Source organism: Emydura macquarii, unplaced genomic scaffold, assembly GCF_026122565.2.
Source record: "Emydura macquarii macquarii isolate MOO-44397 ecotype Brisbane River unplaced genomic scaffold, CSIRO-AGI_Emac_v2 contig_320, whole genome shotgun sequence".
Lineage (NCBI taxonomy): Eukaryota > Metazoa > Chordata > Testudines > Chelidae > Emydura > Emydura macquarii.
Genome location: NW_027130457.1, coordinates 650777 through 672789, shown reverse-complemented (window position 1 = coordinate 672789; position 22013 = coordinate 650777). Strand labels below are relative to the sequence as shown.

The following is a 22013-nucleotide window of genomic DNA, read 5'->3' as shown; positions in this document are numbered from 1 at the left end:
TTTAATAGTGAAAATGTTTACTTAAGTTCTATTTCAAGAATATGATGAGTTTGTTTGCCCACTTCTGCTGCTTCCCATCTTCTTGCTCACAGTTGAAAAATGTTTTTTTCATCAAATGAATTGATTCCTGCTTCTGTCTCCCTCTGAACACATTAACTTTTGGTGGGATATGCTTGGTTACATATAGACAGCATATAACTGCAAAAAATGGCTGGAGTAAAGCAGTGTTGTTACAGGAGTAATTGCATTCTGTCTTTATCTACAAAGAGTTACGAATGTAGTCTTAGTTATCTTGGAGGGGAGGGATTCCCAATTCATCGCCCAGACCAGGCAACATAGTTGTAAAAACTGGTTTATTTCTTAAAAATAAATACAAAAATATAAATATAAAACATTGGCAGATAGAATTCGATGAAATGAATTTGCACAAACTCTTTTAAACCAGCTGCATATCACACTTAACACCACATGTTCATTTTTTTAAAATTTTAATGTACAGAAGTGGACATTTTTTCTTTGCCTTCTTAAAAGCAAGGGGGTAGGACATGTATCTAACAGAAGCGGCTTGTACAAGAGGTTGCTTAAGGGAATATCACCTTGTTCAAACTTCTGAAAGTACTTTTACTTACTAAAATGGACAACATTGAATTTCCATAGCTTTGGCTCTTGGAAGGTGATTAAATAAAATGTTGTATATATTCCATGACATCCTACTAGAAAGAATGAATGACAATGAACAAAAGAAAACCCTTGTGCTGAGTGGCAGGAAAATTTTCCTGAATGTTAAATATTGTCAAGTGGAGAAGGTGTTTGTGAAGTTACTTCCTCTCAAATGAACGAAAATGTAACCTATTGGGGATTAAGAAGTTTCTTTGTCACTTTCTCCTCCACCATACATTTCAGCTAGCTTATTAAACCGAGGGCCCCATTCTCTGAGGTAATCGTAATTTTGGTCTCCTTCAGTAGTGCCTGACTCTAAGGAACTCAAGGATTCAGCTATAGAATCATTCCCTTCATAGGCATAGGTGGCAAGTGAATCATAGGGTGGTGCAGAGGGATCAAGATCATGCTCCTTTAGCCTTTGGTTAATGAAATCTCGGACATCTGTATTATCTGGTGCTGATGGAGTCCTCCGTGGTATAAATAATGTTTCAGGGATGATATCTCGTCGAAGCTTCTTATCTTCAATCGCTGCAGGATTCCTCAGTGTGCCAATATCAAAGGCTTGGGTGTCTTCTTCTCCGCCACCTTCGTCATTATAACTCACAATGTTGTCTCTGATGTCTTCTTTAGACAGGATGAGAGGCTCTTTCTTTCGCTGCCTTTTCAGAGCAGCAAATAGCACTACTATAACTTTAAAAAACAAAAACAGAATAGCAGATAGATAAACTAAAGATCTCAGCTGCAATCTTAGCAGATACAATAGGTTTAACTTTACCTAAATTTTACCAACTCCACTTAAGATTCCCTTAAACATCAAAGACTCCATCCTGGTTTTTGATACACCTTACTGTGTATTGTATAAAAACTATATTGTGTTTAAGACAAAATGTGCTCTAACTGTAGATGTGGGCATATCTACAGGTAAGGATGCACTCATTAAATATTTTCTGTATCTTTGGCTAGACACATTGGTTTGGGCTGAAAACAGCCATCTACTTTGATGGTGAGGGAAAATATTTTTGCAAAGTTTGAAGCAGATTGCTCAAACTGTGCGTGAGTTACTTTGAAAAACCATAAAATTCAATCCTCATAGCCTTCCACATCCAAACAGCTTGTTTCTGACAATTTCAAACTTTGTAAAGTTAAACATTTGTAAACTAGTGCACAGGAATCTACGTGAATAGACTATGGTGGAACTGAGTCAAAATATTATTGATTGGTGTCTATGTAATGGTGATTCTGTTCGAGAACGAGCATGTTTTCACTTTATGGCTGGTTGTAATCATTCTTTATTGTTTTTAGTTAACACAAATATTCTCTCCCTGCCAATAAGAAATCTAAACATTAAACACTTAAGCACTATCTAATGGGCAAATAAACACCCCACTCATTATTCAGATAAGAAATGGCTAGGTATTTTTTTCTGGTGTTACCTTGTCTTTGTCTTTGTTTTGTTTCCCCTTAATCCCATATATTCAGGCAGCATAATATCAAGCATATGAGGTGCATATGATATTAATAAAAAACATAGATAACTCCCTTATACTCCACAGCTACATGCATCATTTCACCAAAGTGACTTCTGAAAAAATATTTCAACATTATATTGGACAATTTTTCATAAAACAAATCCCGATGGTGATCTTGTATGTTCTTAGAAATATCTGTTCTTTATGATTACTGAGGCATCATTTGAGCTTCTTTCTCCCATTTGTAAGAAAATTAGCCTTGATAAATAAAACTACCATAAGGTATTTTTACTTGCAGACTAAGGTTTTTAATACCAGCAAGACCCTTTACAATTTTTCTAGAATTCTTTCACTCCCCTATATTCCACAGGAGACATTAAAATTTAGGACATTTCCTAAAACACTGCAATACCCCTACAAAGAATAATTTACTCTTCAGTTCATAAGACACAAAATTATGGGGTGACTCAGTGTTAAAGAAATATTAAATCAGGTTTCTCCTAGGGCCCAGTAAAGGCTCAATTGTATGAATGCTAGCTATATAAGAAAGGCAAAGATCTTATGTCATGTATTTTATAAGTAACATTAAATGTGATTTTCTTATTGGCGGACTAAGAGCCTGTAAACACAAATTCCATTTAGGCCACGCTAGCAGGATCAGCCACAAACCTATTGCACTGAACAGAATCAGTGAAATCTGATTTACCAGTGTAATAGTAAAATTTGCCCTTTACTTAATATTCCTTTGGAATTTTTTTCCATGTGCATGAGAGAGAGAAAAAAAGTGTATATATTATTGATAGAAGAAACTAGACATGTATTTTAATATTTGAAATGTTAGAATAATAAGCATTTGGGGGCATTCCATGGCAAAATAAGTATGTTTTGCTTAACGTAAATAAAGTTTACATAAAATAACATTGGTCATGGACCAACCTTTTTGTGTGTGTTCTCATGGAACACACACTGAAATTGTCATCTTTATTCCTATTAAATATATTCTTTTCTTATCTAATTTTATCTACTAGATCCCTTTTGAACCAAAGCACTTTAGGAGTTTCAAGAGTGTCCTGGCCTCCCTTTAGTTCTCACAAGATATATTGTTTCAGGGAGTAAACTCCACCAGTTCATAGGGAAAAGAACACTGTTTCCCTAAGAAGGGTGAAACACTACGTGAACTTAAATTCTTAAGATGAAAGTATTGACCTGTTTGCTTGGCTCTCTCAAGCATTTCTAGTATATTTTCAATTGCAAAGGGCTATAGCTAATGGTTTCACATGGGTGAAGGGGTCAAAGACTCTCAAATCATTTATCTGATTAAAAGTACATTTTACTATTCTCTGCCAAAAACTGAAATGCCAAACTGTAAATGCCAAAAACTGAAGTCCCTCTGCATTGATTTGACTTTGCTATGTAGTTCAACCCTCCTAGTCATTTTTTTTAGAGAACAACTTCACTGTAAGTATGCAGGTACTGCTATTTACATACTGAAATTTGATTAAACAGTTTAACAACCTGGAATTTTTCATTCTTAGGTGTAGTAGTTTCTAGGTGACTAAGTTCACTACAATATAAGCCATTTCCACTCTAATTTTACAAAACCATGTAGCTTGCAACTGGTCAGGCCTGTGTATCTCTGAAATATTGGTTCATTTAAGAAAAGATACATTTTTCTATAACTTACCTAGCAGTATAATGATGCAGAGGAGAATGGCAATCAAAGCACCTGTGCTAAGACCCGCAGGAAGGAGCAAGGCCTCAGCGTTACAGGACTGCATATTCCCCCGGTTGTCGCAGGCACACACTCGAATTGTCAGAGTACCAGTGCTACTCTGAATTGGGTAGTCATTGTCTGATATCACCACGGGCAGGAAATAGGTGCTTATTTCATGTCTGCTGAAACCATTTCTTCTCGTCATAATTCTGGCAGTGTTATCTATATTAGTTAAAAATAATCTGTTACTAATGTATAACTATAAAATTCATATGAAATATAATATACACAAACATTGTTATCAGAGTTTGTGGTTCACTATGTTATTTTGGAAATTGCACTTCCTTAACATCTGATATTGGCCTTTTTTCTATTGGTATTTGAACTTGACAAAAAGGCTGCTTCTCTATTCCCTCGCCCCTCTCTCCCCCTGTGTACCACCACAACGCTGTGCACCCAGTCAGGCTGGTTGTGATTCTGCTATCATGCAGCCCTGAAAAATAAATAAATAAAATTATGGTTTCACCACAGCCTCAGTGTATGGCATCTCAGTCACATGCAGTGCATAAATAATGGAATCCCACACCTAGATTTCCTGTCAAGAGATACACTCTAGCCAAGGCACGCACGCAAAAAAAAGAAGAAAAACAAAAATCTTTCACTTCGCATTATCTAACACATGGGCATCATGGATCGACATTCATGTCACACTCCCCAGTCAGTACCCATTGCAGGTGGGGGAAAGCTAATGATCCAACCAGCAGACCAAATATGGTGATGAATCCTGGTCACGTGCCACCTGAGATACGTTGTGCATAAACAAAGAAAATACAACATGTATTCTGATTTTAAAGATTCATAATTTAGCCTCCTTGTACTAATACTCCTAGGAATGCCATCTATAAAATAAATAAGTAGTTCCTTATAGGGAAACAGCCTCAAAATGTTGGACAATGCACTGTGTTCCTCAGTATCTCATGCTGAAATATGATTGGAAGAGTGATTACCTCAGGCATTCAGAAGATCAAAATGCAATACTGTATTCCTAAGCAGTTTAGAAATGTGTATTTACTCCAGATACTCTCTAAGTGCAAATAACACAGAGTCTTACCATACTGTTATTAATCTGTAGTGTAAACTGTAGCATTAAATGCTGTGCAAACAGCCACCCTGTAAGTCAGAGCTGACAGGAGGGATGCTGTTCTTCCTTCTAACATAGGACAAAAATACAGAAACCAGAAATAAGGGCAAATGTTTCCTCTTTGATCAACCTTGTCAATCTCTTATAGAAGAGCATTATCTGTACTGTCAGCTGACTTTCCATTGAAGTTAATGAGTGTAATCCATCTATAAGAAGTATAGAATATAATTAGAAATGGAAAAGATATATTTTCTTAGAGTCCATCCTCTGCATTGCCAGGATCTAGTCCCCAGAACATATCATCTATTAAACTACTACATTTGGTTTGATCTAGAAGGCTAAGGAATGATGAACATTCCATCACAGATGTTCTAAAATGTTCCTTTACAACTCCTCCCATCTGATGTCATTCTGGTTTCAGTTCTTTTTATGCTGGTTAGTTTCATAATTCTAACAAAAGTCAAAAAGACAATGGGTGAGTGCTCATGTCATGTCCCATTTCCCCAACAGAAGACAGAAACTCCTGAAAGCCTTTCCTGGCAACCGACAGAAAAAGAAATGACAAATGAACAAAGAAAAATCCAGTGGCTATACATTTGGAGTCATCAGCCTCATTCAACTTTACAAAGAAACAGAAGACGGGAAGGACCCGGACTATGCAATAGAGATCTTAGGAATCTCACCCTAAGAAGTGAGTCCCTTTGCTCAAGCTTCCTTTGCTCCCATTATTCCTCCTCCCCCCCATACCACTCCAAAAATCAGTCATTAGATTTAGCCTCTGCTATACACTGCCTTGCACCCACAACCAAAAAGAATTGGATATTTCCAGACTCTGTGTTGTTTGTACATTGGCCAGAAGAACTTTTGTCAATGTTGTAGGATCTTACTAAACCATTGACAAAGGAACAAAACTGAGAAAGATTCTTCTTTTGAGTCTAGGATTCTGTGAGTTTAAAATGAGGTTGAATAGGTGAACTGGGATTGTATAAAGTGAAATCTTCTGCAGGACAAGGACAACTGATATGTATGGTAGGCATTTACCTACCTCAAAAAACTATCTTATGAGTTGAGATTCCATCATTTTTGTACTTATGGCATACCTCTCTAGAGCATACATTAGTTTATTTGTTTCCAGATAAGAGGCTTAATGACAAGAAAAAATATGTCATTTGTTTTTGAATGTGTATAGATGAAGTATAACCTCCAGTGAATACAGGTGTGTGGCCTTTATATGACTTAAGTGAAGTTATATTCTGGTTACGGTGTCCTAAATGGTTATAACCACTACATGTAGTTTATAGATATGTCATAGATGGCATTTATCATGAGCCTTCAACTGTCTCATCTACTCCCTACTAATCCATCGCTACTGGGACTACTTAAACATTCCAGACTCCTGAGCAGCTTCATACAGTTTAAGGTCCAATGTCCTGTGACCCATAGGAGCCACCAACAGTTTTATACTATCAGAACGAAGAACATTCTTAGCTACCCAAAAAGGGATAACACTGCTTCTTACCTTGGAAAGACCCCAGATATCAGGTGTCAATGCTATTTTCAAAGCTGCCTAGTGGGTTTAGACACCCATTTCCCATGAATTTCAATGGCAATTGTGCATTTAGTCCCATAGGTAGTTTTGAAAACCTCAGCCTGAAGTTGTTGCATTCAGACTTCAAAGTCTGATATCTTAGTCTTATTGTTCCTTGTGCTCCTCATGTCTCTTCCCTTACAATTAGATTATAAACGTCTTGGGGCAAGGACTGTCTGTCCCTAGAGCCTAGCACTATGGGTCCCTGGTTTATGACTGGAGCTGCTAGGCACCACCATCATCTTTCCAGGGCTAAAACCAAGTGCTGTGTCCCCCTTTGGGAAACTGTTTTTTAATAACATTAATAAATAAGAGCTGATCAAGACTCAGCAGTCTTGATTCACAGTATGAACTTCTTTCTAATTTTACATAGATCAGATTAACATTACTCTCCTGATTTTCCGCTTAGTTCAGTTTATAATGATCCCCCAAACCAAAAGGCAGCAAAATCACTATATTTTGAAAGCATGTAAAGCCACCAAATGCAACTGAAATCTTGATGCAGATTTACTTAAAAATAAGCTTACATTTTTGGGTTTGTAAAATATTTAAATCTTTACTCATTTTAAAACAAAGGAAATTATTTCTATCAATATCCCCCACCCACAAAAATTTTGCAATATAAGCCATGATGATACCCAAATTTTCCAATATATATCCCATAAAGTGTTGGCATGGATAAGGCAAAGAAAGGGTTATAAGCACAGTAAGCTTATAGGTAATTCCACAGTTGTAAAATTAATTTTGTTTGCTATTTGCATGAGGTTCTGTGGCCCATGAAGGCCCAATCCTTTTTCCCAGTTAACAGGCCTCAACTTTTGCAAACACAAGTCCAGACATTTCATGAAAATACCTGTAGCATGTTTGGAATTAAAGATAAATCTTATGTCATGTGCAAGCTCTGTATTTTACCTTCATTATCCTGAACAGTAAAGTTTGGGTTAACAGCAGCTAAACTGAAGAAAAATTTTTGTCCTCCAAGGGGGTCATCTTTGTCTACTGCACTTATGGTCTGTATTAGCTGCAAATAAGGAAGAACAAAAACAAGCAGGAATTGTGATACAATTTTCTGCTTACTTCAAAGAGCAGTGCCATCTTTAAGAGAAATATGGAAGGAATCCATATTTATTTCTTTTGTTATGAATAATACCCTAAAATAGGATAACCTATCAAATGTACTTTTCATTGTATATGCTGTTTCTTTTCCTGATGAAGTGCAAAAAATAGAAAGTAAACTCGTTGGTCCAGAGTTTGGGTTCCAAACACTGCAAAGCAAAGTTTAAACCCAGTGCTTATAAACTCAAAACAACCACCTCCCCCTAAAATTCTGAACCACTACCTACCTTTGCCCCTTTCATGTTTTTCTGTATATTTTTAGCAAGACATACAACAGTCATACATTTTAAATTAATTTCTCATAGGAAAATGTCAATTTCAAAAGAAAAGTATTCATTGCATTTCAAACTGAAATTTTTATTATATTTAAATGTTTGAAAACTGAAATTAATTTTAAAAAGTTTTAATTTTATTTTTTTCCCCCACTAAAGGTAAAAGATTTTTCTTTCATTGTCTCCTTTTTTCCACTCAACTTTTCAACACTTCGGCATCAACTTTGGAAAGTTGGAGTGGCAAAAGCAAAAATGAAACATAACTACCACTACCTCTTCCAAATTTGAGGAAGTTGCAAGAGGGCAAGGGAGTGAAAAGAAAAACCACTAGACATTAACTTTATTGCACTAAGTGGCAAAAAGGTGGAAGATGGGGAAACAAAAACTGTCCAAAGTCAAACACCACAAAACAAAAACTTCTAAATTTGTAATAAAATTTATTTGTGCATTCCTCAGCACAGAAAATCATGTAAATTAAGAGTTTCTGAGGGGAAAAAATGGTTTACCATGCCTCTCAAAAGTTCTATTCAAAATGCTAAAGGACATACAGCTTTATCACCCCAGGCTGGGATTTGGGATTCTGGGCAGATCTCATAACTTAAGCAGCAGCAGGGTACTTGGGTTGCAGACTTCCAAAGAAAGCCTGTTGAAAATGTTACAGGAAGTAGTGGTGATTCCCTGTCATTCTTCTATTTAAGTATTCAGTGAACCAGTGAAGTTCTTCATTTAAACTTGCTGGCACTTAGCTACTGCAAAGACCATCTCCTAGATGAGATGCAAGTCTGAGATCTTTACTGCTTCATCCCAGCGTGACTTCTCCCAATCACACAGCCTCAGTTACCATTCTATGAGGATGGTTACCAAAACTACCTCTCCACTGACTGACATCTTGCCTTGCCTACTGAAGCTCAACTTGACAAAAACTGAAGTTTCTTTTAGAACCCACCTACGTATCCTCCCTGCTCCATTACTGTTATCAGCCCTACAATCCTCCTGGCTCCTCAAGCCTGAACTCTACTTGTCATTTTGGACACATCTTGCTCCTATGACATGCTAAATCAGTGGTTCTTAACCTTTCCAAACTACTGTACCCCTGAAGCCTGAGTCCCACCCCCACGGGGCTGAGGCATGTAACTTAGTTTCATGGCGCCCCTGTGGCTCCAGGCAATTGCCTTTCTTGCCACCCCCAATACCAGCTCTGCACTTGCGACCCCTCTAAACCCCCAGGTTAAGAAACACTGTGCTAAATCCTGCTTGCTTTGTCTCTGAGAATCTCCCAAATGTATCTGAATATCTTTATTCCTACCATCAAAACTCTTGATAAGATAGATCATCCTTTGCAACGTCCTCTCTCAGGCCTTTCAAACACTCATCTAACTCCCCACTTCTCTCTTCCAATCCTTCCACAATGCAGATGCAAAACTCTTGCATTGCAACCTTTGGCACTCTCTGCACTCAGAAGCTCTCTCTCTCTCAGGCACATTCCTTTATCCTTCTCCAAATAGTCTCCTTTGCTTTCTGGGTTACTTGGCAGCACTCACATATGTGCCTAGGTATCTGATGATGATGACAGTAACAGAGATCCTGAATATCCCAGTGTTGATGCTGGGTAGGTGGGAATCCTCTACCCACCCCTCCACAACAGTCCTTTTACTTATAAGAAAATTAATCTTGCTGATGCCTCCACCTAGCTGAACCCCATGCACACTCACTGGCATGCCTTGGGAGCCTGGAAGAATAAACCAGAGCTAATCTATGCACTGGGTCTAACCCAAAAGTACCAATTATAAACAAACAATATACTCTTAAATTAGATTTAACACGCCATTACTTAACAATTTAGAAAAAAATGATACAATAACAGATTGAGATAAACTACATTAAAGAGAACATATAAAAATCAGAACATTTCATACTCCATTGTATGGGCTACAATACCCCTAGGGGTCAGTTCAATCAATTAATAAATGCAGTTTACAGCAGTAAATAAAACTTAACCAACTTACATTTACCCTGATACCATTTACCCTACCCCTGACAGCACGCTCCTCTGAATTTCAGAGCTCTAGATGCTTGCATGGGCGTGTTTGAAGATGTTGAAGCTGGGGACAGCACTCTGTTGGTCCAGTAAAGTAGTCAAGCCAAGGAAAAAAGGCCCAGAGCAATTCTAACTTGGGATCATTCCAACCTGCACAATCCTGCTGAAGCTTGGAGCTATATTAACAAGAGGTCAGTAACCCGGGACCCTGGTTAGACAATAAGACCACTTCTCTTCTCAGACTCAAGAAAATCCTCAAAGTCTCTTGGCTACCCCCCTTCCCCTGACAGCACTTTGCCAAAGAAAAAGGTGGCGTTTGTTCTCCCTGCCTTCACTTCAGGCCAATCTCAGTCAGTCTGGTCACAGTCAGTCTCTGCCTTGGCAATAGCCTCCTAGGCTCCCTGTTTGGTCAAAGCCCCAGCAGTTTCTCAGCTGCAGCTTCTAGCTTTCCTGCAGCAACTTCACAGATGGCTTGGATATAGCTCTACAAAGCAATCCCCTAGTTAGTTTACAATTGGTGAAGTGATCCTTGAAAATATATATACATGTATGTATAATTAAAAATCCGTCTGTATAGTTTTTGAGTGCTTTGGTATCTCTAGATGAAATGTGCTATTATAAACACATATATCAGTCAAGACACACTTTACAGTGTCATGCCATGAATTGGGACACTACTTTAATTCTAGTGGCTTTATTCTTAAGGCATAAGGCACAAGGGAAGTCCTCATATATTTAATTATACAATTAGATAAGTGAATTATCATAGACAAGTGTGTCATAGCTTAGGCTGAAGGAAAAAATCGTTTTAAAAAATTTAATTCTGCCAATAGGCAAACTCAACGGAACAATGAAATTTAGCTTGAGACACTTCCACATATATACACTGGCACCAGGACCAATCATAATATTCCTGCACATTTAGAATTTTACAGCTCTTCCATCTCTCTCCCACACACACTTACTTTATGTAACCTCTTTCGTAGTAAAGACTCCTAAAATGTTTTCAGACAATAGGAATCACACCATCAGTGAGATATAGCCATGTCGTAAGTGGAATATGGCAATCATTCTGGGCCAACAACACTACTAAACAAGATTTAGGAGGGAATTAAGTCAGATGAAATATTCATGGGAATTTTAGGAGGACAGCATGCAATTAAGCCAGGCTCAGTTTGGTGAGGACTAACATCATGACTATTTTTAAAATGCCCCATGGGATCATTAATGAAAAGTGGTTAGTTCCCATGGTTGTACACCTGACCTGAACGACAGCACCTCCAGCAGAGCAGAGCCATCTAACATTATGCAGGAAGGAAGTGTGCCACCTGACTCACTATTAACACTTCTTGCAGCCACAGGATTTTCTCTGGAGCGCCCCCCATCTAAGTATCAGTCAAACCTACGCTTAAATTGCTCATAAAATACATTATTAAATGGAAGGATAGGAAGCAACTGATTATCTGAATCTGGTACTAGCCTCTTTTGGAATTAAAGAACATTTGTATTATTATTGTTAATTATTTGTTGATTCAAAGTTGTAGGAGTTTTAGTGAGCTAAATCCTACTAAGTTCCCTACATGCTATGCTCTTGATTTATGTATCTGTAATGGTCATAAAGTTAGCATTACCTCTATGTTAAGAAAGATATCGGTGAAACACACAATGTAAATAAATAGGTGGTCACATTTAGAGATGATTTGAATATTCAAACTGATTTGCAAAATACATTGCAAATAAAAACACTAAATTTGGTTCATTATTGTTCTTGATCATCTGACTCAAGTATTCCAAATATTTCACAAATTTTAGCATAAATGAACAATTGCCTGAAAATTCAGGTGTGGTTTTATTTATTTGTGCTAAGACAATGATTAAAGGATGGAAAACATGCCTTATAGTTAAGGTTATCATTTGGCACAGACATTTATAATAAATTTCACAGACCAGGAGGAGGAAAAAAAAATGAAAAGTCACAGAAGGGTCACCAAATAACACACAGGAGTCCAGTGGGTGTGCTGAAAGGTGGGGAGGGGCCTTGGAGACACTTCACCCTGTGATAGCAGCTCCTGTCCCACAGGGTTGGGCCCTGCTCCACGTGTTGCCACCTGGTGCATGGAGCTGTAGTACTACTCAGGTATGACTCATCTGCCCCTCCATCTTCATCTATGGAGGGGCAGATGGGCCAAACCTGAGTGGACTTTAACTGTGTGCGCCAGCTCTCACCGCCACTCGGTCTGGGAGCCTAATCAAGTGTGTTTTAACAGCCATTTCCCAGATTTCATGGACTTTATTCAAATTCACAATTTTTGTGACCTATGCAACAAAACTGTAGCCCAACTTATAGTGAAAGACTCAAGGAGCTCAATCGGTTTTGCGTAATGAAGAGACAAGTATGTACATGTGACTTGTATCTACATGGGGAACAGAAATTTGGTAACCCGGCTAGCAGACAAAGTTATAACAAGATCCAATGACTGGAAGTTGTAGCTAGACAAACTTAGACTAGAAATAAAGCACACCTTTTTAATAAGGGTAGCTAGCCTTTGCAACAATTTACCAAGGGTTGTGATGGATTTTCCATCACTGGAAATTTTGAAATCAATATTGAATGTTTTTCAGAAAGTTATGCTGTAGTTCAAACAGAAGTTTATTTACAAAAGTTCTATGTTTTCTCCTATACAAGAACTTAGATTAGATGATCACAGTCATCCCTTCTGGCTTGCTATTAATCATTCATTCTTCTCTAGTTTCAAATGTTTCAGTCCTCCAGCAATGAAGTAGTCTTCCTTCAGGTTCTTAAAATCACCTGCCTGGGTCACATGACACTTTCTGTAAAATACTACAATCACATATAAAATAGCAACTAGGTACGATATGGAAAAATGAACTAATATATCTACTAGTTCATTTTGTTAAATTAAGTAAGCAAGGACAATAATAAATGGCTTAACTCTGTCTCTCCCGACTCATGGGGGTAAAATAGATGAGTCGGAAGTTCAGTTATATCTCCCACTATCAGAAGTAAACTGTTTTTTAAAAAAAGGCAGAACATGGGAAACATCTTGTGCATTATCACTGTGATTTTTCAAGAACAAAATCTTAAACAGATTTTACTGAATGCTAGAGCATGTCCATAAAGTGAGTTTAAGCTAATTAACGCTGGAGATGCCACCAACCATCAGCTACCCTGTTCCACCTACTTTTTTCTTACCAAAAATATACTGAAGCAACATATACAAATTTTTTTCCACAGTTCTGAATATAAAACAAAATGCGTATATTGGAATTATTATACACATTAGATTTTCCAGCAAGCACCAAGAAATGTACTTTGTTTAAGTAATAAATTTAATACTCAGAAAATGGAAGTCCTAACAAACCTCCAGTTTATTTGGAATGGTTAAAAGAAATTCATGCACAACACTTGAGAAAATAATGATATTTGGTGACAAAAATAGGGGAGAATACACTTAAATTTGCTATTACTAGATGTCATAGGGCTGATATATGATGCCATAATATGTATAACTTGTACACTATTACTATTTAATTGTATATACTGGTAGGTGCCCCATTTTGCTAGGCATTCTCCAAGCGTACAGTAAATTACTGCCTCACGCCCTTTCGTCACGCACTTGTTGTTTTGTTTTGTTTTTTTCTAAGGAAAAAGCAGAAACTAAAGAAATAAAGTTACATGTGTACATTCCTTTGTCCTGGTGTCACTAGCAATTATTATTGAAATAATTTCAATGTTTTACTCATTGCATTCTTTGCTTATTGATTTTTCAAGAAAAATACAAAACCAAGGAGAAAAAAAAAAAGATTGCTGTCTGGAAATGCCACCAGGGATTCCCCCACACTATTATATCCTTCACCAGCAGCTTTTCATTGCTGGACTGGTATATAGCAACTGCAATAGAGCCAAGGATTGTGTGCACTCTGCTGATCAATCTATCTCAAAAGAGGGAGAGAAACATAAGGTGATCTAGAGACAGGTGAGTAAAATAGCTACAGAAATGGAAATATTTCCATGAAAAGACTGTGTAAAAAGATTGGGAATGTTTAGTTTTGATAGGAGATGAATAAGAGGGGACAACAGGGGGAGGTCCCTGAGGACTGGAAAAAAGGGAGGAAAGAGGATCCAGGGAACTACAGACCAGTCAGCCTCACTTCAATCCCTGGAAAAATCATGGAGCAGGTCCTTAAGGAATCCATTTTAAGACACTTGGAAGAGGGGAAGGTGATCAGGAACAGTCAACACGGATTCACCAAGGGAAAGTCATGCCTGACCAACCTGATTGATGAGGTGACTGGCTCTGTGGATGTAGGGAAGGCAGTGGATGTGATATACCTTGACTTTAGCAAAGCTTTTGATACTATCTCTCACAGTATTCTTATCAGCAAGTTTATGAGTTGGATGAATGGACTATAAAATGGATAGAGAACTGGCTAGAGCATAGAACTCATCGAGTAGTGATCAATGGCTCCATGTCTAGCTGGCAACCGGTCAAAAGCAGAGTTCCCCAGGGGTCAGTCCTGGGGCCGGTTTTGTTCAACATCTTCATTAATGATCTGGAGGATGGGGTAGATTGCACTCTCAGCAAGTTTGCGGATGACACTAAGCTGGGGGGACTGCTAGATACCCTGGAAGGTAGGGATAGGATACAGAGTGACCTAAACAAACTGGAGGATTGGGCCAAAAGAAATCTAATGAGGTTCAACAAAGAAAAGTGCAGAGTCCTCCACTTAGGAAGGAAGAATCCCATGCACAGCTATAGACTGGGGACTGACGAGGTAGGCAGCAGCTCTGCAGAAAAGGCCCTGGGGGTAACAGTGGATAAAAAGCTGGATATGAGTCAACAGTGTGCCCTGGTTGTCAAGAAGGCTAATAGCATATTGGGCTGCATTAGGAGGGGCACTACCAGCAGGTCGCGGGAAGTGATTATTCCCCTCTATTCGGCATTGGTGAGGCCGCATTTAGAATATTGTGTCCAGTTTTGGGACCCCCCCTACAAAAAGGATGTGGACAAGTTGGAGAGAGTACAGCGGAGGGCAACACAAATGATTGGGGGCTGGAGCACAGGACTTATGAGGAGAGGCTGAGGGAACTGGGCTTGTTTAGTCTGCAAAAGAGAAGAATGAGGGGGGATTTAATAGCGGCCTTTAACTACATGAAAGGCGGTCCCAGGGAGGATGGGGCTAGGCTGTTCTCAGTGGTGGCAGATGACAGAACAAGGAGCAACAGTCTCAAGTTGCAGGGGGGGAGGTCTAGGTTGGACATTAGGAAAACGTTTTTCATTAGGAGGGTGGTGAAGCACTGGAATGGGTTACCTAGGGAGGTGGTGGAATCTCCATCTTTAGAGGTTTTTAAGCTGAGTCTTGACAAAGCCCTGGCTGGGATGATATAGCTGAGGTTAGTCCTGCTTTGAGCAGGGAGTTGGACTAGATGACCTCCTGAGGTCCCTTCCAACTCTAATATTCTATGATTCTATGATCATAAAGGTGTAAAAACATAATGAATGGTATAGGGCATTTTAGTACATAAGCCAGCCATTAGCTGATGAAAATAGTTCATTGCAGGGTTCCTTAAATCTTCCTCTGAAGCATCTGGTACTAACCATTGTACTGGAGTAACCAGACCACTAGTCTAAAATATGGAATGAAGATTCCTGTGTATCTGTGTTCTACTCAGGGAACAAAAACCATAACATATGATTTAGATACCCCATGACACAACATACATTGCGAACAGTACATTGATGCAACATGAGTTGCATCAGTAACCTGGAAACATAATAGAGTAAGGCTTGGAGAGTTGTGAAACACACAATATTGAAAGAAGAAAGGCTAATCTCAATTTAAAACAACAGCTTAAAACTCAGGGGAGATATAAATAGAAGGGAAGGTCCCTGAAGGAACTAAAGTAAGAAATAATTGGAAGTGATGAGAGATTAATAAGAATGATGTTTAAGTAAATGAATCACTGAGAAATACTGACAGAAAAAAGCAAAGATATCGTTCTTGCTAAGGAATCGAAGGCAGTAAGAATGTCCTATAAATACATCTAGAAAAGAAGAAGAATGGTGGAAAATAAAATTGCTACAACTTGAAAACATGAGGACTGCATTTTTAAATACATATATTTGAATGTATCTTATAATAAAAAGACTAATGTTAACAAGGATTTCTGAGGACTCTAATCAGGGGAACTGTTGGATACAAAACTTGAAGATGCCAAGAGCAAAGGATAAACAAATAGATGGTAAAAGAATATTTGATAAAAACAAAAAGGATATAAATGTATGGACCTGGATGAAATGCACCAAACAGTTTATAAAGAATTAGTAGAAAACATCCAGTGTTTATTAATCTGTAATAAATTAAGGGAGTCGAGAGAGATACCCAACAACAGAAAAACACAAATTTTAAGAAGATTAATGAAGAAAAATCCATGAATTAGCCAATTAGATGGATATATTTTTCAGATATTATATTTGCACATATGATCAGTGAATCAGTCTGTATAGATTTGGTAAAGGAGAGTCTATTAACTGAGAAACAGCTTTGGTTTATTGAGCACTGATCATGAAAACCACATTTAAAAGCCTTCTCCATCATAATTATTGATTCAACAGCTACTCAAGACTCTGTGCAGGTAAGGCCAGGTGTGTTCCTGATCCCTGCTCTGAGGATGCTACTAGAGGAAGTAGCCTGTCCCTCCCTCAATAGGAGGAAAAAGTGGCCAGACAGCACTCAATATCTGGAATAGATTTGGCTGTACTTACTCTAACCCAATGATTTCTCTGATGAATGCAGTCCTCCTTCACAGAGGAAAGAGGTGATAGGGACCCTTTCCAGACTGCAGGTTGTTTAGGCTGCTCTACCTCTAGGACAACTGTCATTACACGCTTCTGTTAGCATGTACACCATCTTACCGGCTGTAGGCGTGTTTGTCTCTATGATTATATAGTGGGGTGATCAGGGTAGCTGAAGGTTGGTGGATAAAGGGGAAGTTGAAAGAGTGGAATAAGGATAGTTTGGAAGAGGAAGAGGAGGAAAACTATCAAGACTCCTACTCAGCATCACCTTGTACTTATCATAGAATCGTAGAAGATTAGGGATGGAAGGGACCTCAGGAGGCCATCTAGTCCAACCCCTGGCTCAAAGCAGGACCAACCCCAACTAAATCATCCCAGCCAGGGCTTTGTCAAGCCAGACCTTAAAAACCTCTCAGGATGGAGATTCCATGACCTCCCTAGGTAACCCATTCCCGTGCTTCACCACCCTCCTCGTGAAAAAGATTTTCCTAATATCTGAACTAAACCGCTGTTCCATTCCCCTTCTTGGCAACAAGGGCACATTGTTGACTCATATCCAGCTTCTTGTCCACTGTAATCCTCATGTCCTTTTCTGCAGAACTGCTGCCTAGCCAGTTGTCCCCGGTCTGTAGCAGTGCATCGGATTCTTTCATCCTAAGTGCACAACTCTGCACTTGTCCTTGTTGAATCTCATCTGATTTCTTTTGGTCCAATCCTCCCATTTGTTTAGGTCACTCTGTATATTATTATACATTATGTATATATTATACATTACATTATACATTATGGTGTTTATGGTGTCTTTGTCTGTCTTGTATATTTATAGTGTAAATTCTTTGTGGTTTTCTGCAGGTTTGGAAAATGCCAGGCACATGTTAGGTACTATCACAATAGAAATACATATTAATATATTGCTTTCTCTTATTTAATATATTAGATTTCAAGAAGCCAGTCAACATAATGACACATAATAAACATATAAAGAAATTAGATAAATACCAAACTACATAAAATACCATATTCTAGCATGGGATTGAAACGTTTTGATAAATAGTGATTATTCATCAGTAGGAAGTGGGAAAGATTATTAAGTGAGGTCTAAATTTGACTATACACCATTATAAATAAAAAAAGAGGAACTAATATACAAGAGGACAGAACTAAACTGGCAATGACCCAGAGAGATTAAGTTACAGGCATCATAAGCTTAATCAATGCCAGCGAACATACAGTTATAAATTCAATCAGAAGGGGGAAAAAATAACATGGGGACAGCCCTCTGGAAATGAAGGAGTCCAAGAAATAACCTGTTTTCAGATAAGCCTGCAATCCTCCTCCATACTCTCTTCAACAGTACTGTGATGCTTACATGCCATTCTGGTGCCTCTGCTGCCACTTTAATCCAAGAATAAAAATGCCTTTAATGTGCTCTGGAACACACTACACATAATAGGGAAACTGGTGGGTTTCCAACAACCCTAATGGTAAGCTGCCTACTAGAAACTAGACAGCAGAGTCTTTTCACTTTGATCAAAGTATATTTTTCAGTATCCTATAAAAGGATAAACAAAATAATACATTACCAGTTCAGATATTAATATCTTTTATGTTTTTGTTTTATACCCTCGCATAAACTGTTTGGAAAATAAATTGTCATTTGCATAAAAATATGAGTGTGACACTGATGTTTATAAATACGATAAATATGAATTCAAAGTACAATTGAGCTCTGTAGTAGTGACCTCTTATTGAAAAAATAAATAAATAAAATTTGATTACCAATTATTATTTATACCATGTTGCTTTCTTCTGGGAAGATAACACTGAAACCAATTAAGAACACATCTTTCAGACCTATATACTTAGGCATCTAAAGCAACAAAACAAAAACTCACAGATCCACTAATGCAAAAGTTTAAGAGTAAAATGAAGAGCGCTCTTGTAGAAAGCCATTTCTGCAAAACTAAAGAAAAGTAATTTGGTAATTTACATGCTGATTCAATTGTTATGTATTATTATGCAGGTCTAAAGATATTTACTGACAGCCATTCTTTGCTTTCATTTTATGTTTCATAAACTCTACTAGAAGCACTCTCTTTTTTAAGCAGCATGCTTTCTCAAGCGTTTTTAAAAATGACCTAAAGCTGAGTGCGATAGCAAAACCAAATAGCTTTAAGTATTTACAGAATGCATACCTGTCCAGCTCTTGCATTTTCACATACAAAAGTATCATAGAATATGGCAAACTGCGGGGCGTTGTCATTAACATCCAAAATTCTAACATAAACAGAAACACGAGTGGTATCTTTGGGATTGTCTGCCAAAAGAAAAGAAATGAAAACAGGAACAAGTGATTTCTTCCTCTCATTGGGGGGAAAAAAAGTTATGTTTTCTTTAAAATTTTTCCAGAGCTCAGCATTCAAGGTCAGATCCACAGCTGGTGTAATTGAAACAAATTTATTTACCGGTATCTAGTGGGCAATTAGGCTGTTTACATAAAGGTAAACACTACTTCTGTTAATGAAATAAGTAAATGTAATATATAAAAAGTATCTCTATTAGTAACATCAAATGACAATTGCTGTTATTGTTGGGCTTGAGTATTGTTCTGATGGAAGTTTGGTTTTTTAAAGCAAAACACAATGGATATAATCTAATCTGTTTTACACTGATGAGCTGTCCCTAGATTGAGACATACATACTCTGAAAAGATCTGATTTTCCTTTCACTTCTCCTTTAATAAATCAGGAAAACTTTCAGTGAAGTAAAAAACATTACACCAGTGTAAAATCAGTGTAAACCTGGTGTAAATCAGAGCCGAATCAGGGGCTACATACGTTTAAATCACTGTAAGAAAAAAAAATTTGAGTTGTTTTTTTTAAAGCAACCAAATAAAAGAGCTTACATACCCACTGACTTCTGTGGGAGTAGGATTCAGTGCAAATTTGCAGCCCTAAACTGAATAGTTTTTGTTTGTTTTTTTTAATTGTTGAGGTACTTACTCAGTAGGGCAGGGCAAGTCATGCATATGTCATCCATTTCTGAGAATTCCACTACTGAACTATATTAAACATTTATATGCTTTTGCTTTATTTATGGAATAGGATAGGCAACAATGAAGATGATCCTGAATTATAATATTCACTGGGTATATGACTTGCCATAGTATCTTGGGAGCAATTTCTAAAGATTCAGGTCATGTTCCCACTGTACTCAGTATTAACATTAGTAGGAAATTAGTAGGAAAGGTCTACTTGACATACTGAATTTCTTAAAAATGGCAAACAAAGCAGAAATGTAAAAGCCATGAAAAACAATGTCTTCTCTCTTCAAAGAAACACAGTGATACATTATAAAAGGATAGGGACTGTCTGGCAGATATGGATAGGGTCTGGCAGGTATGAATTTCAAGCAATTAATATGCCAATTGGTTGCCCTTAAAAACCTGAATTTAAAAAAAATAGCTTACCCCTTTAGAGAGACCAAATTACTACAACTAGATTGAGAATTTAAATGAGTTTAATAGCTCAGTTAAGCATAGAAGGGCCTTGAATTCCCACAGTATAAAATACTATGGAACAGCACAGTTATCACAGTGGCCAGAAGTCTGAAGAATGGTGGCATCAGCCATGTTTATCATTAGAAACTATCAGTTTTACTAGTGATGTAGTGCTTGCCCTAAAACAGTGAATTTCATAATGAATGCTCCTCATGAGTTGATTTGAAGAATCACAGACTTTTTTGTCACCTAGAATCTTCTGTGCCTGTGGGGCTGGAATTAAGTGCTATGGCATAGTAATCTTAATGGTACCTCAGGTTTATTCTATTTACTTTTAATGGCAAAATGGCTTCTTGTAAATGTCTGAGATGAATGAAAATATGTATAAAGCACAGTTGGACTATGCTATTTATTTTTAAGAAATTTATTCTGAGAGCAGGAGGATTTTACTGAAGTTTTGAAATTATTAAACCAAGGAAAACTAAAAAGATTTGGCTTACTGATCTCGGCTGCTATAACACTAAGATTGTGCCACTGTGATATCTCACGGTCAAGTGGTTTGGAAGTGTAGATGGATCCATTTCCAGAGTGTATATTAAATATTCTGTCAAGGTCAGTATGACGATCCAAAGAAAATCTAAATATGATAAAGGAAGAAAAGATGTTATGTAAGTGATTGAAAATGAAAAGATGCAACCATACGTTACAATAAATCTGTATATATCATTCAGATTCTATGCATATTCTATGAAAAATGTGTTACTTCAGATGAGATGAATACTTAGTTTCCACAAGTGTAAGCTTTTAAAATGCTGTGCATTTCATCTATTAGTTATGTTGATGACTGTCCCTGAAATCAAAAAAACCTACTTAAAATAATTCTTACTACTATGAATTACTATGCAATAACCTAGTGCACAGGAAAATACAAATCCTAAGAATGATCTTAATATGGATTTACCCATTACATTTAGTCTGGCAATTTATCCTGTAACTTTCATAGACTTCTATGAATGTTTTCTTTTTTAAATGATACCATATTAAAATATGAATTGTTATAGGGATTGGGGGAGGGACATTGTATAAATTAGTAATTAAACACCTTTTTCCTGAGAGGAAAATTTTCTTTCAGTTTGAAAAAACATTGACATCAGACTGACAACTCATTCTGAGCTTTTTGAAACTACTGTTACAAGTTTTCAGTTCCTATAGTTTAGTGTAGACTTATATAAAAGAAATCAAGTTTTTAAAAAATCAAAATAAAAAATGTTGACAATATGTTGACCAGCAGTATTTTCAATTTAATGAAGCTAATAAGGAATCTTTGTACAGTACTGTAAAGCCTTTGCCTTGCAATACTTATATGAGCAAACATTGTAGAGAATGTCAGTCATTCCATCACATGGTGGTAAACTGAAATCAATAATCAAATTGCTCTCTGAGTCTTCCCATTTTGGACCCAAAGTGTATTTCTCATGCACTCCAAACTGTTAGTAAAGTCAGTGGGGGCTTGGAGTAAATGAAGTATTAGGGTCTTTCAATGGATGTATCATGGGATTGCCAAAAAGCACTCAAGGTCTGTTTAACTCTGTGCTTAGTGGGAGCAGATTTAGGCCAACACTGAGTTATTTTCAAAATCCTGTCCCCTACCTATAATAGTATGCAGGTTTGATCTTGTTTGGAGAATCATCT

At 37.3% G+C, this 22013-nt stretch overlaps 1 protein-coding gene across 24 annotated transcripts in view; it reads right to left on the bottom strand.

The window, feature by feature from the left end:
• Positions 1–336: 336 nt before the first annotated feature.
• LOC137167385 (cadherin-10) overlaps positions 337–22013 on the bottom strand; it is a 210421-nt gene continuing 188744 nt past the window's right edge. For all 24 annotated transcript variants that reach the window (XM_067569540.1, XM_067569660.1, XM_067569566.1 and 21 more), the window contains 5 exons: positions 20822–20958; positions 19018–19139; positions 7488–7596; positions 3817–4068; positions 337–1353 (listed from right to left, as the gene is read on the bottom strand). In XM_067569540.1, the coding sequence (XP_067425641.1) occupies positions 860–1353; positions 3817–4068; positions 7488–7596; positions 19018–19139; positions 20822–20958 (1114 nt within the window). In that variant the 3' untranslated portion in view covers positions 337–859. The remainder of the gene's footprint in view (positions 1354–3816; positions 4069–7487; positions 7597–19017; positions 19140–20821; positions 20959–22013) is intronic.